A 14,059-nucleotide genomic window follows, 5' to 3' on the forward strand; every position below is an offset into this window, starting at 1 on the left:
ATCCTATTTCAAGGTGTTCTTTTAAGTCCATCTATTTGTATCTTTTCAATTTAGGATATCTTAGAGGTAATCTTTATATTTCAGGTGGTCCATTCACCCTTTTTGCTCCAACTAATGCCGCCTTCGATGCCCTCCCTGACGGTGTTCTTGATGGTCTGCTTGCTGATCCAGAAGCCCTTGGTCAGGTCCTTCTTGGTCATGTTGCTCCTTCAACTGTCTTTGCCGCTGGTGTAGTAAGTGGCACGCTCCAAAGCGCAGATGGTGATAATTTGGTCATTGTTGCAAATCCAGGTTAGTATTTTTTTTTTTCTTTGCTGGTTTCTTAACTAAAATTGGGCTACTTTTCAAACAAGAAAATATAGGCTTATGAATTTTTTTCATATAAAACATGAAAATTTTAGTATGAAAATGTGGGAGCTAAATTTAAGATTATGAAAATTTGAGATACTCGAGTCCATTTTTTCTTTTTCTATTATTATTCTCGAGATTACCTAGAATTGTAGTCTGCTTTGTCGGCTCTAAACCGATCCCTCAATCAAAGCATGGGAGTTGGAGTGACAAGTAAGGAATAATAGAGTAAGAGGCTTTCAAAGGAGTGGGGGTAGAAAGAAGAAATAAAGAAAATATGTTTTACTATTGACAAAAGCTGTGTTTATATCAAACATGGAAAAATTCGTTACCTTCTTGGGTATCTTCATATTTATATATATATATATATATATATATCCATATATATATATATATATATATATATATATATATATATATATATATATATATATATATATATATATATATATATATATATATACATATATATATATTTAATAGGAAATTTTGACTATGATATTGTTTTTAATTTCAAATTTGGTCGGATAATAAGAAAATACAGCTTTTTTATTTCTGAAACATCATCAAAATGTAATTATAACAAAATAAAGGTTGCGAAAGAGAGCCAGATAAATCACGTGACAGTGAAACTTAATTTTTTAAAGGAATAAGCTAGAAAGAGCAGTAATATTAACAATTTATTTTTACTGGGATAGGAAGAGGATTACAAAATCAAACATTGATGATTCGTCACCTTTGCTTCATTCACAGATATAGTCGTATTTGTATCAGAATCATTGGATCATGATTGAATCAATTTCTGCAAAAAAAAAAAAAACGAAAAAGAAAATGAAGAATGATTGGAAGTTTCTAAGAGAGTAGGAATTTGTGGTAATAAGCAGGTGAAGTTCCAAATAAAACGTCAGGATAAAGGAAGTAGATTGATGTTACGATTAATTTTAATTATTAGTACTAGTATATGTTTTTGACGCTAAGGAACGGCAGAAAGCTAAACAGTTTATTTCATTACAGACGGTGTTACTGTCGATGGTGCCAACTTTATTCAAACCGATCTCGTTGCCTTCAATGGCGTCGGCCATGTTATTGATGCTGTCATATAAGTTTTCTTATGAGTTTTTTTCCTATTTTTGATCTATTGAGTAAATATAAAGCAAAATATCTATTTTTCACTATTTAGGCCAAGACTATTGCTTTAGTGACTTCAGTTGTTCAATCCAGCAATATACCAATATCATTCTGCAGGATAATTTCATCCAAAAAAATGCTTTGATAAATGCAAGGTGTCTCCCAATGGAAAAGAAGATTTTTTCTTGCCAAATGTTCAAAGGATAGAAAAAGATCCCAAAAAACGCTACCAAATAGAAAAAATTAAGCTAGTTTGATACTGCAATTAGCTTAAAAGCAATACGTCATAAGGGCACATTCTGCGAATCGAAATCGCTTCAGTCTTAAGTAAAAAAGATAGGCTTTACAAAGCAAAATGTTCTTAACAACGATAGATTTTTTTTTACAAAACTGTTCATAGTAATAGCAACAAGCAGAGGATGGGGGAGATCATGCAGTAAAGGATATCACTAGTAACCAAAACTATAGAAAGCAAAAGTCTGATAATAAAACTTTAGCTTTAGGATCGAGTACTTACTTAAACTATTTATTTCTATACATCTCAAAGAAAAAATTAAATGTAAATACAAGGAAATCAGAGGTGAGAAATAGCGGTGGCAGAAGTAGTTAAGGTGGAAAGTCTAAAATAATTGGTGGAACATATACTTACTCTGCTTTTCCTATGGAAGTCTATATGACATTTTTCCCTCAAATTCTTTATCAATAGATTCAAAATAATTAATTTTTCACCGTAAAATATCTAGTGGCGCAACTTGAATGCCGAGAAACGTCATGGGCTTGCGAACGGCATAAGGAGAGAACAAAAGGCGAACAAAATAGTAGAGGATCACTTCTAAAGCCTATTATGTCCACAAAAGATAAAGCTTCGACTTGTAAAGACATTGAAACAACAGTTAGAAACATTGTACTAGAACACGGTCTGAAATCAGAAATGAAAATTGCTGGTAAAAAAAAAAGTTGAATCTGCTATTGTAGATTATATTGAAAAGGCCAAATATTTTAATTAAATAAGTTTTTGCTCTCCTATGCGTGTAATATATTTTTGATTGGTAATTAAGATTCCTGAGCTGTAAGTTTTGTTGGAAATCAAATATCAAACGTAAAATACGGACTCGTCGCTGTTCGTTTTGCAATATTTGTTTCACCGCAAAAGAATGTTCTCTAAATGATCCTTGAATGACCAAAGAAGGTACAATTTTTTCAGAAAACCAAGTCAGCTCTTCAGTTTCCGATTCGTGGTTTTTTTTTATATAGTTTCAGGGATCTAATAGAGCTCACTAATTTTGCAACTCAAAAAAATTAAAGGTATCAAAAATAAGCCTGGTGATTGTTTATTTCGGTACTCATGAGATCAATAGAGTAACTTGGACAACATAACAGTGCCTCCATATCTACATGTTACCCTTTCATCATTATTTGAAGAAGTGATGAGCTAGGAAATTAAGACAATTGTATACATAACAGAAAATCGGTCTGAAATCTAATACCACTACCACTATTAACACTAACCATTAACTACCGTAACAAACAACCTTAGACCCACACTGCTGCATACGCTCCCCCTCTTTCTCAATGTAACAGAGCATTCTCCTTTAAACCATTCCAATAAGTTCCAAGTTCCTTTAAATCCGTTTTTAGAACATCTCCCCACTGCACTCCAGGACGACCTGATTTTCTTTTGGCCCTATGTGGATTGCCAAAAAGGACGGTTTTTGTCATACTGTCATCCTTCATCAGCTTCAATCACTTTAATGCGTTTATCTGGTATACCACACAAAGATAAGGTCCTAGCTAGAGCTCTTTTGTCACATCAAACACTTGTTCAGAATCTATAAAGCAGAGAATTAAAGTGGGCCAATGATTGACGTAATGTTAATTTCTAACCTAAGATTGGAAATTAGTCGACGCATCCACTCCTCTCCTTAGAACTACACAGTTCACCTTAAAACTTTATCCCCATCGTATCTAAGTCTAGAAAGAACTATCATACTAAGTTCTTATTTTTCTGAAGAAAGTCATCTAATATCTCTATAATTACTAAATTCACTCTTATCACTTTACTTATGAAGGCATTTTTAGTTTTTTTCCAAAAATCGCTCGGAACTTTCTATTTTCAAAAATAATATCTATCGGTGATTCATCTCTAATTTCATGATACCATATTACGAAGACTCATTTATGGCACATTCAACACCTGAGGTCTTATCATTTTCAAGTTCCTTTAGTACTGTCTCTAATTATTCCACGCAATATGAATCTTCCTTCAATTCCCTTTCTCCTAAACTGTTCGATTTCCTTAGTATCATTTCCTGTAACTCTATCACAATTTAACAAATTTCCAAAATGTTCTACCGATCTCTCTTCAACACTTTTCCTATCATTAATTGAGGCCTTGTTCCGGTAAATCAATAGTTTCGCCACAAGCTGCCTAAAGCACGTATTACTGCATATAGCAAGTTCTGATGATCGTATATTGTTTCTTTGTCATTATTAAATAAAAAAAGTGTTTTTTTAACTGAAAGTAAGGAGCGACATTAAAGCTTAAAACTAACAGAAATTACTCCGTATATGAAAGAGGCTGTTCCCTCCTCAACGCGCCGGTCTTTGAGCGGGGCGTTGAGGAGGGAACAGTCCTTTCATATACGAAGTAATTTCTGTTCGTTTTAAGTTTTAATGTCGCTCATTACTTTCAGTTGAAAAAACTAGTTTTTTGAATTAATGTCTGTTTTGATTTTGGCTCTCCGCACATGAATACTTAGAACGAAATTTGCATATTTTTTTGGCTAAATGGCTTTTTCTTAATTTTGATCAGACGGCTTTGAGAAAAAAGGAGTGGGGAGGAGGATTAGTTGCCCTTCAATCTTTTGGTTACTTAAAAAGGCAACTAGAACTATTAATTTCTTTATCTTGTCATCTTGAGAGTTATAGCACAAAAGCAAACCACATCCCAAGACAACCAAAAGTATACAATTCTTTAAAAAAAACTGCCTAGTAAAAAAAATGACATCTGACACTGTGTCAGGAATGGTAACTATTTTCATCGTAAATATAAAGTTTATTGCAAAAAGAAATTTACGGTTATTTTGAGAAAAAGCCTGAAATCCCTGAAAAAGTCCGTCAGATCAAAGTGAAAAGCGTGCAATTGGAATCAGTATAGTCGAAAACCTTACACAAGAAAATTATAATTTGTTTTTAATTGTTTTAAAAAGTAGAATTATGGCAAAAAGTCAAACTTTAGTGTAAAGAGCGTAGGATTGAGGAGGGGGCAACTCATTTTAAATACGGAGTAATTTCTGTTCGTTTTAAGTTTTAATGTCGCTCTTTACTCTCAGTTAAAAAACCTAGTTTTTTTTTCTTTAATTTCTGAACGTTTTTTAATTAATGCATGTTTGATTTTGGCTCTCCGTACATAAATTATTAAAATGAAATATGCACATTAATTCTTTTTTGGCTAAATGGCTTTCTCTTAGTTTTGATCAGACGATTTTGAGAAATAAGGGGTGGGGGAGGAGACCTAGTTGCCCTCCAATTTTTTGGCTACTTAAAAAGGCAACTAGAACTTTTAATTTTTAACGAACGTTTTTATTAGTAAAAAATATACGTAACTTAAGAATTAACTTACGTAACAAACTTTTATATTCTTGTATTTTTGATTATATATATGAGGGGCTTTGTACCCTCGTTAATACCTCGCTCTTCACACTAAATCTTAAGTTTAGTCCTAATTCTTTTAAGAATAACCCCTGAATCAGAAAGGCCGTAGAATAAATAGTTGAAATTGCTAAGAATACTTTAGCATAAAGAGCGAAGTACTTATCTCCTCCTAAATACCTCGCTCTTTATGCTAACTTATTTTTAGAGCCCCCCATATACGTAATAATCTCTGTTCGTTTTAAGTTTTAATGCTACTCCTTACAAAAACAAAAATCCTGCACCCTTTTCATTGAATTTCTCTTCCCCTATGAAATATTCCTCCAAGGAAAGATCCTCCCACATAGCCCCCTCCCCTCAACCCCACACCCAAACCTAAAAAATCCCCCTGAAAACGTCGGTACACTTCCCAATAACCATTACTGTATGTAAACATTGGTCAAAGTTTGTAACTTGCATCCCCTCCCCCAGGGACTGTGGGGGAGTAAGTCATCCCCAAAGACATAGTTTTTATATTTTTCGACAATGCGGAATAAAATGGTTATCTTAAAATTTTGATCTATTGACTTTGGGAAAAAATGAGCTTGGGAGGGGCCTGGGTGCGTTCCAATTTTTTTGGTCACTTAAAAAGGGCACTAAACCTTTTCATTTCCGTTGGAATGAGCCGTCTTGCAACACTCTAGGACCACTTGGTCGATACGATGACCCCTGGGGAAAAAAAAAGAAATAAACACGCACCCGTGATCTGTCTTCTGGCAAAAAATACGAATTTCTACATTTTTGTAGATTGGACCTTGACATTTTTACTATAGGGTTCTCTGATACTCTGAATGCGATGGTGTTATTTTCGTTAAGATCATACGACTTTTAGGGGGTGTTTTCCCCTATTTTCCAAAATAAGGTAAATTTTCTCAGGGTCGTAACTTTTGATAACAAATATTAGACTTGATGATATTTATATATTTGAAATCAGCATAAAAATCCGATTCTTTTGATATATCTTTTAGCATCAAAGTTCTGTTTTTTAGAGTTTCGTTCACTATTTAGCCGGGTCGCTCCTTCCTACAGTTTGTTACCACAAACTGTTTGAAAGGATACTTCATGACTATTTTGTAGACAAATTCGAAGTGAACCAATCTTGATAGTATTAAGACTAAAGACTCACTTTAGAAATTGTATCATACCTTAAAATTCTCCGTTTTGTGAAAGGACCGAGTTTCCGAAGCTCATATAATAATACAAGGTCGGACCAAGATGTTGCTTGGTAAATCAAACCATTATCTTTGTTACCTGTTTAACGACTTCGCGCTTTTGAAGATAATATTTATTTTAATGCCCAAGTTTTTAAGGTAATTTTAATTGTATACTGAAACTTACTGCTATTACAGCTCGTGTAAGACTATGAAAAGCGTTATAGATTAGTTTGTTGCTGAGAGGCTATGTACTTACTTTTGAGCAATATTCTTTTTTTATTCTTGGCTTTTGCATTTTCAGTAAAGTGCTGGTATTTTATAATCCTAAAAATGAGACATATCCTCAGTTGGTTTACTTGCACTAGTCTTATCAACATATATTAGATAGGCTGTGAAGTAATAATTTTTATTTATTTTTAGTCTTAAGTTCGTTCTATAGATCCTTCAGAAGAGCTTTGTTTTTTACATGAACACACTTAAAGAGCACAATCAGTACCCCTGCGTTAGTCCTTGTCTTCAAAGGTAGCAGTGGATTTCCATCTTTAACTAGATGTCAATCTTTAACTAGACTGATCAGCTTTTTTGATTAAAGGTCTCATGAAGGACTAACACAAAGGAGTGACCCAGCTATGAATGAAAACTTTTTGAACAAAGTATTTACTCCGAGGGGTTTTTACACAAAAGAAACAGACCTGATAGAGATGGGTTTACTAAGGAAGAACAGACTGAGAATAAAACTTCCTGTAGACGAAGCTAGTCAATTCTTTTGACGGATTCGCTTTCAAAGATGGCTTAAGATAGTTTAAAATGGTTAGAATGGTTTCAGATTGTATGGGACTCATTATAAATAAAGCAGAGTATTCAACCAACAGGCTGATTGTGACCCTACAAGAGATCTACCTCAATGGATATTGAAACATTAATGGAAACTCAAATGCACCAAACAACTCTGAGAGTAATTTTGTCAGCAAAGTGGTGCAAAAGCTTGTTTGATGGCCCCACAGGTCCTAAGTATACGCACAAATACACGGCTTATCAAGTTATAATTACTCAATTTTAAGCATTAGTTGTGTCTTTGTTGTATTTTTATTTAAATATTCTTACAATACCACAATACTTGTTATTAAAAATAAACATTCAGTAGCAGTAACTTATATACTAGTAGTGATAGTTATAAATAGTAGCTGTTATCATCATTCATTTTCAGGAAAATAAGAAACTTCGTTAATAATAACCGATTTTTAGCCATTATCGGCTTATCGTGTTTATTTATTGAATCCTTATTGGGAAATTATTCGATCAATTGCTCTAGGTTATTGATAAGCGAACAATTTACTAATACAGGATAATGATAGAGTAGACACTGAATAAACAATTCAGAAAAATCTGTCAAAAGTAATAGTTTGCGGGGAATCCTATGAGTATAGATTAACTGAAGCAGTTACCTATAAATTCAGGGAACTGTTATAGAAATTTCTTTCTGTTCATCAAATTTTTAAAAATTAAATTTTAAATTTTAAATTTTTAATGGCCTTCACTTTTCTTGGAAAACTTTCTTTTTTGAATATTTTACAAATAGTTTCTTTTTATTTTTTACTAAAAAGTTTCATGTTTTTCAACCTTCCCCATCTTAAAATCATGTTTTTTTTTTTCAATATCTAAATTTCTTCAGAGCATCAAAACTAGCATCTAAGTAACATTATTAAGATAACAAAGCATCAAAGTAAAGAAAATATCAAAGTACCAAATTGAACAAAAGTGTAAAAGCAACACTAAGAAACTTGCATAACTTTCATTCCTTCCCCCGAGGCTGGTGCCCTTTGATCATTTTTTAGTCTTAAAAAAGAACCAGAATTTTGGGTATCCAAACAAATGAGTCCCCACCCGTATTATTTCCACTACCCCTTCCACAAACCTTATATTATAAGAATGAATAATTTATATAGGCTTCATCCCTTGTCCCTGGGCTTTGGGGGAATTTTCAAACCCTGAGTTATAGTTATTTGACTTTTCGACTATTTTGAAGAAACTGGTTTGCTCAAAATTTTATCGAATGAATTTGGGGGAAAGAGAATGTGAGAGGGGGGGGAGAATGGTTACAAAACGATCACTTTCAACTCTTAAAAAAGGCACTAGAAATTTTGATTTCCAATCAGATGAGCCCCCTTCTAAGTTTATACCACCACTCCTTATATTTAAGCCTCTTTCAATAAGGGGGGCAATTACCATACTTTATAGCGCTTACCCCAAGCACTGGGGGTTTGGGGGTATAAAACCTGGAACCATTGTTCCTTGAAATTTGGACTTTTTGAATAAAATGCCTATATTAAAATTTTGATTGGAAGCATTTGGGAAAATGGGTGTGGGGGGCTGGTTGTCTTTCAATCACTCTGGACTCTTACAATGGGAACAAGAACTAACGATTTAAAATTTAATGAACCTTCTCGAAAATCTACACGACCAGTCGTTCCGTAAAAGTCTTGTATACTAACAAGTCCAGCTTGCACAACTTACAGCCCTTGATAAGGGGGACGTGATGAGTGTCCTCAACCCCAAAGACACATTGCTGACCTTTGGACTATTTTGAACAAATAGCTATCTCAGAATTTTGGTCGGAACCATTTTAGGAAAAGAGGATATGAAGGGGGCTAGTTTTCCTCCGTCCTTTCTGACTCTTAAAAGGGCACTAGAACTTCTGATTTATAATCGAATAAGCCCCCTCCGAAGCTCATACGACCATCCCATCCGTATGAAGTGCCTCTGGGAAAGCAGGTTTTTCCAAAAAATAATTATTAAAATATTGAATATATTTAATATTTATTTGTTTATCTATATTAGCATCCTTTATCTTTAAGTCTTCTATTTGTATTAGTTTTAATTTTAGTTCATTATGGGTTTAATTTATTCTTTAATAGTAATATTTGGTCATTTTGAGTTTAAAATATATTAGGAATTAATTCTTGCCGGTATTAAGTTTCATATGGCCCTTTACTTTTCTTTGAATAACATCTTATTATGCATATTGTTTAAAATTAATTTCCTTTTGTTCAAGTACCAAAGTTTTTTATTGGCCTATAAAATGAATTTTTCTATAGTTTTCAAGTCTTCGACTTAAGAAGTTAAATATACGAATGTAATTTATTAGTTAGCAGTTGAATTGTTTAACTATATTATCATAAGAGTCTAATTTCTGTTGGTCTTAAGTTTAATATGGTAAAATTCTTCTTACGCAAAGTTGGATGGCGTTGGAAGGTTTTGTTGACTCTGGAGTTTTTCTTAATTGATCTTCGAACTATTTTGAAAAATATAGGTTTCCTGAATTTTTGCTCGAAAACATTTGGGGAAAAGAAGGCAGGGAGCGGGAAATATCTGCACTCCAACTACTTTTGACTCATAAAAATGGCACTGAAACTTCCTTTTTTCAATCGAGTGACTCTCCTCAGAAGTTTATACGACCCCCCTTTCATATGAAGTGCCTCTTGGAAAAAAAATTAAAACATTGAAGCCTTTTGACCTTTATTTTAAGTACATCTATAGCGTTGCCTCTGATTTGAATAAAAGTTAATTTTTATTTAATTTATTTTCAGGTTCTCATGGTATTTATATTCATTTCTTTCATTCGCAGAATGAGTCTTTTTGATTTTAGGCAAATGAGATTATCGGACAAGAATGCAGACAGAAATACAATATTTCCGTCTTCCTCCGTCCACATCGTCTACCATTGGTCGGGTAAACCTATCATAGACCATTGGTTAATGTTGTCTAAACAATGTTTATAAGCTGCCTCCTACCTGGAAGAAAAACGATGGCACCTGGATTCAGTTCTGGCTTCATAAAATTAAAGCAAATTTACAACCAGCTGGTGGCTTTGGTCACCATGACTGCCGATGGGATTCTCTATAGTTTGGAATCCGTGAGCGTGATCGTGATCCAAGACCATTCCGTGACCAACGACTGTTTGTGAACTTTGGAAAAATGTGAAATTTGGATGACTTCCGATAAGAAGAATCAAAGAGTAGGTTTTTTGTCAATAAACTTTATGTGACTTATCAAATTGCGATATATCATTCTCAGTTGTTTGCTCTGAGTCTACATTGGCTTTATTGTTTATTAATTAGATTGCTCACTCAGCAATAACTTAAAACCATCAAGGGCTTTGATTGCCCTATTGATACAGATGTCAACAAATACATTTAAGGTATGATAAAGTCCAATTGATATATTGTTTGTGTTTTAATTTTTCTTTGTCTCTTTGGAAGAAAAGTTTAATGTCTATTTTAATGTAAAAGTTGAAGTTTGATAATTCAAAGCGAAGACTTGTAAACAACTTTTTATAATTAACCTTTTTTCAACAAGTTTTACTAATCTTGTTTTATAATTGGACAAAACAGCAACCCTTTGTACTCTGTTAATAAAATCTTATTAATACTTAATCAAAATAGTAGCCCTCTTTTACCCGCCTAAAGTATTGTTCATATTAGGATTCCTCTTGGGGACGAGTACAAGAGCTATGAGCTAACTGTTTTGATACGGGAGGGTAAGACATCCTTTAATCCCTGGGAATATGAGATGGCTACGGGAATTTAACCCGCCTATTCCATTTACAGGCTTTTTGACATTGTTTTAATATATCAGTTGCCGCTTTACCCGGCATTTCCTGAAATGTATCAAATGAAAATATTGAGATGGCCTTCAAAACCGTCAAAAGTAAAAATAACTATGCATCTGGGTCTGACCATTCCCGCCCAACCTCTGGGGCAAGGGCTGCAAGTTATGTAAGCTGCCCATTTTAACAAATATCTGGGTCTGACCATTCCCACCCAACCTCTGGGGCAAGGGCTGCAAGTTATGTAAGCTGCCCATTTTAACAAATATCTGGGTCTGACCATTCCCACCCAACCTCTGGGGCAAGGGCTGCAAGTTATGTAAGCTGCCCATTTTAACAAATATCTGGGTCTGACCATTCCCACCCAACCTCTGGGGCAAGGGCTGCAAGTTATGTAAGCTGCCCATTTTAACAAATAAGGTTTCTATGGAAGGAGTCAAAGAGTCAAAAGTGATCAAAGAGCAACCAGCCTCCCAACAACGCCATTCTTCCACTAACACATCTGGTCAAATTTTCATGCAGATGCTTTGTTAAAAATAGTCAAAAGGTCAGTGAAAAATCGTTCTAGGGCTGACACCCCCCAGCCCCAATGGTAAGGACTTTAGGTTGTGCAAATAACCCATATTTAACATATAACGTTTCTTTTTTTTAAAGTGGGCATGTTTGATTCAGGTCGTATCACAAAAGTCTAAGGGTTATTAAGGTGAAACATTAAAGAATGCTGAGGGATGTATTATACTAAATCAAAAGGCACTATGCGTATCAAGCTTATCAAAAAGGAGGATCTGCAATGTTTTAAGAAAAACTGAGTGTATTAAATTGAAACTTTTTCAGAAATATTGAAAGATATATTAAAAGTTTGTGTGAAGGCTTCCTACCCTCCTATGCCCTTTTTACTTGCCCCACATAAAAAAATGATCAGAATTTTGAAAATGTCATCTTGATCAAAATCGTTGAAAAGTCAATTAACTATGCCTCTGCGAATGATAGAACCCCCCTCAGCTTTTGAGAGGGATGCCGAACTGAATAAAACACAATGTGTGCCTGCTGATTGTCAGAAGGGCGGTTCAGCAATGTCTAAGGAACGGTTTAGGGATATATATATATATATATATATATATATATATATATATATATATATATATATATATATATATATATATATATATATATATATATATATATATATATATATATATACATATATATATTTATATATATATATATATATATATATATATATATATATATATATATATATATATATATATATATATGTATATACATATATATATATATATATATATATATATATATATATATATATATATATATATATATATATATATATATAAAATGTATATATATATATATACATATATATATATATATATATATATATATATATATATATATATATATATATATATATATATATATATATATATATATATATATATATATGTATATACATATATATATATATATATATATATATATATATATATATATATATATATATATATATATATATATATATATATATATATATATATATATATATATATATATATATATATATATATATATATATATATATATATATATATATATATATATATATATATATATATATATATGTATATATATATATATATATATATATATATATATATATATATATATATATATATATATATATATATATATATATATATATATATATATATGCTTCTCTTACATTTTCTCCCCAGCTAATGGGGGCTTCATCTTGATAGGCAGTTTTCAGGTCAGTTACACGCTCACAAGTACAAGTCGTGCTACGCTTGTACTTAACAAAAATGATACACGGACAAGAAAAATCTTTATAAAAGAAGGAAATTGACACACATGTCTTGAGTATACCCATTGGAACATGTTTCCCATTGGAATATGTTTCACAAAAGACACAGTACATTCTACTTTAACTATATTTGATGCCTATAATCCGAAACCATGCGATCAACGCATGGTACTGACCGAAAGTATACCTTTAGTAGATGTCAATAATATGACCTTGAAGTAAACTACTAAATGAGGTATCCATGTTTATTATAATTTATTACCTAGTGAATAAGAAAAATGCAAAAGAAAAGTTTTTATATAAAAAAAAAACTGTCTAAAGTTTCTTAAAATTGACTTTTGTAGCCTATATTTATTTAGTATCCATTCAAAAATAGCGTTTCAATTTCATAATCTAGAAATATAAGTTATACATTAAGTGTTACTTCCATAAAAAATGTCTGATTAAAACAACAGAAAAGTTAAATAATATCAGAAATCTGCAAGAGAATACTATCATTTAAGAATCTTATCTAATATATAAAATGTAATTTGCTTCAAAAGGATTGGTCTGCATTTACTTAGGAACAAAATTGTTAGTCTTATTATGTGCCTAATGAACATGAACCTTCTAAAAAGGCCCCCCTACCCATTATATTGTGTTAATCACGTAGCCTAGGTTATTGGATTGTTTTCGGCTTATAGTCTTTAGTTGTGTTTGTTCTTATTGACAGGCTTAAATTGCACGTATACCAACAATCTTTGCACCTCTTATCAGTAACTGATTCCTATAAATATAAAAATTACTGCAGCTTAAGACAGTCAATTAAGTATATTGGTTCAAGATGAGCAAATTCACAGTTCTGTTCCTCTGCATTGCAGTTGCCGTGGCAACTCCCTTAACTGTAAGCTGATTTTTTTTTTTTCCTACAGTTTTTTACTTATTTTTTACACATTCAAAGCACAAATAAAAAAATGACTACAATTTCTTCTTTAAAAAAATGAAATCAGAATTTGCAAGAAAACTGGTTTATTAAATAACTGCGTTTCCTACTTCACTAGTACATCTACAGTGATTACAAAAAATCCACATTTAATTTTAAAGATGTTTCAGTACATTATATCCTGGATACAGTTAGAAATAAAGAAAAACCTACTGGTTTTCAATATGGACTAAAAATGGGGATATTACATTTTCTCTAGAAGTAGTGAATAAACTATTGGTTTGTAAAACTGATTGGGCTAGTATTATATATACTCTAGATGTGAAGACAGTTCATGTAAAGCAGTTTTTTTGTGTGTTTTTAATTTT

At 32.2% G+C, this 14,059-nt stretch overlaps 2 protein-coding genes across 2 annotated transcripts in view; both read left to right on the forward strand.

Annotated features, from left to right (window-relative positions):
- LOC136041632 (transforming growth factor-beta-induced protein ig-h3-like) overlaps positions 1 to 1,511 on the forward strand; it is a 46,440-nt gene extending 44,929 nt beyond the window's left edge. Inside the window, exons 5-6 of the mRNA XM_065726328.1 lie at positions 85 to 291; positions 1,363 to 1,511. Coding sequence (XP_065582400.1) covers positions 85 to 291; positions 1,363 to 1,451 — 296 coding nt within the window. The 3' untranslated portion in view covers positions 1,452 to 1,511. The remainder of the gene's footprint in view (positions 1 to 84; positions 292 to 1,362) is intronic.
- Positions 1 to 14,059, forward strand: part of LOC136041687 (uncharacterized) — a 135,611-nt gene that overhangs the window by 106,629 nt on the left and 14,923 nt on the right. The window contains exon 15 of the mRNA XM_065726412.1: positions 13,579 to 13,652. Within this exon, the coding sequence (XP_065582484.1) occupies positions 13,579 to 13,652 (74 nt within the window). The remainder of the gene's footprint in view (positions 1 to 13,578; positions 13,653 to 14,059) is intronic.

This window comes from Artemia franciscana, unplaced genomic scaffold (genome assembly GCF_032884065.1).
Source record: "Artemia franciscana unplaced genomic scaffold, ASM3288406v1 PGA_scaffold_32, whole genome shotgun sequence".
Taxonomy (NCBI): Eukaryota; Metazoa; Arthropoda; class Branchiopoda; order Anostraca; family Artemiidae; genus Artemia; species Artemia franciscana.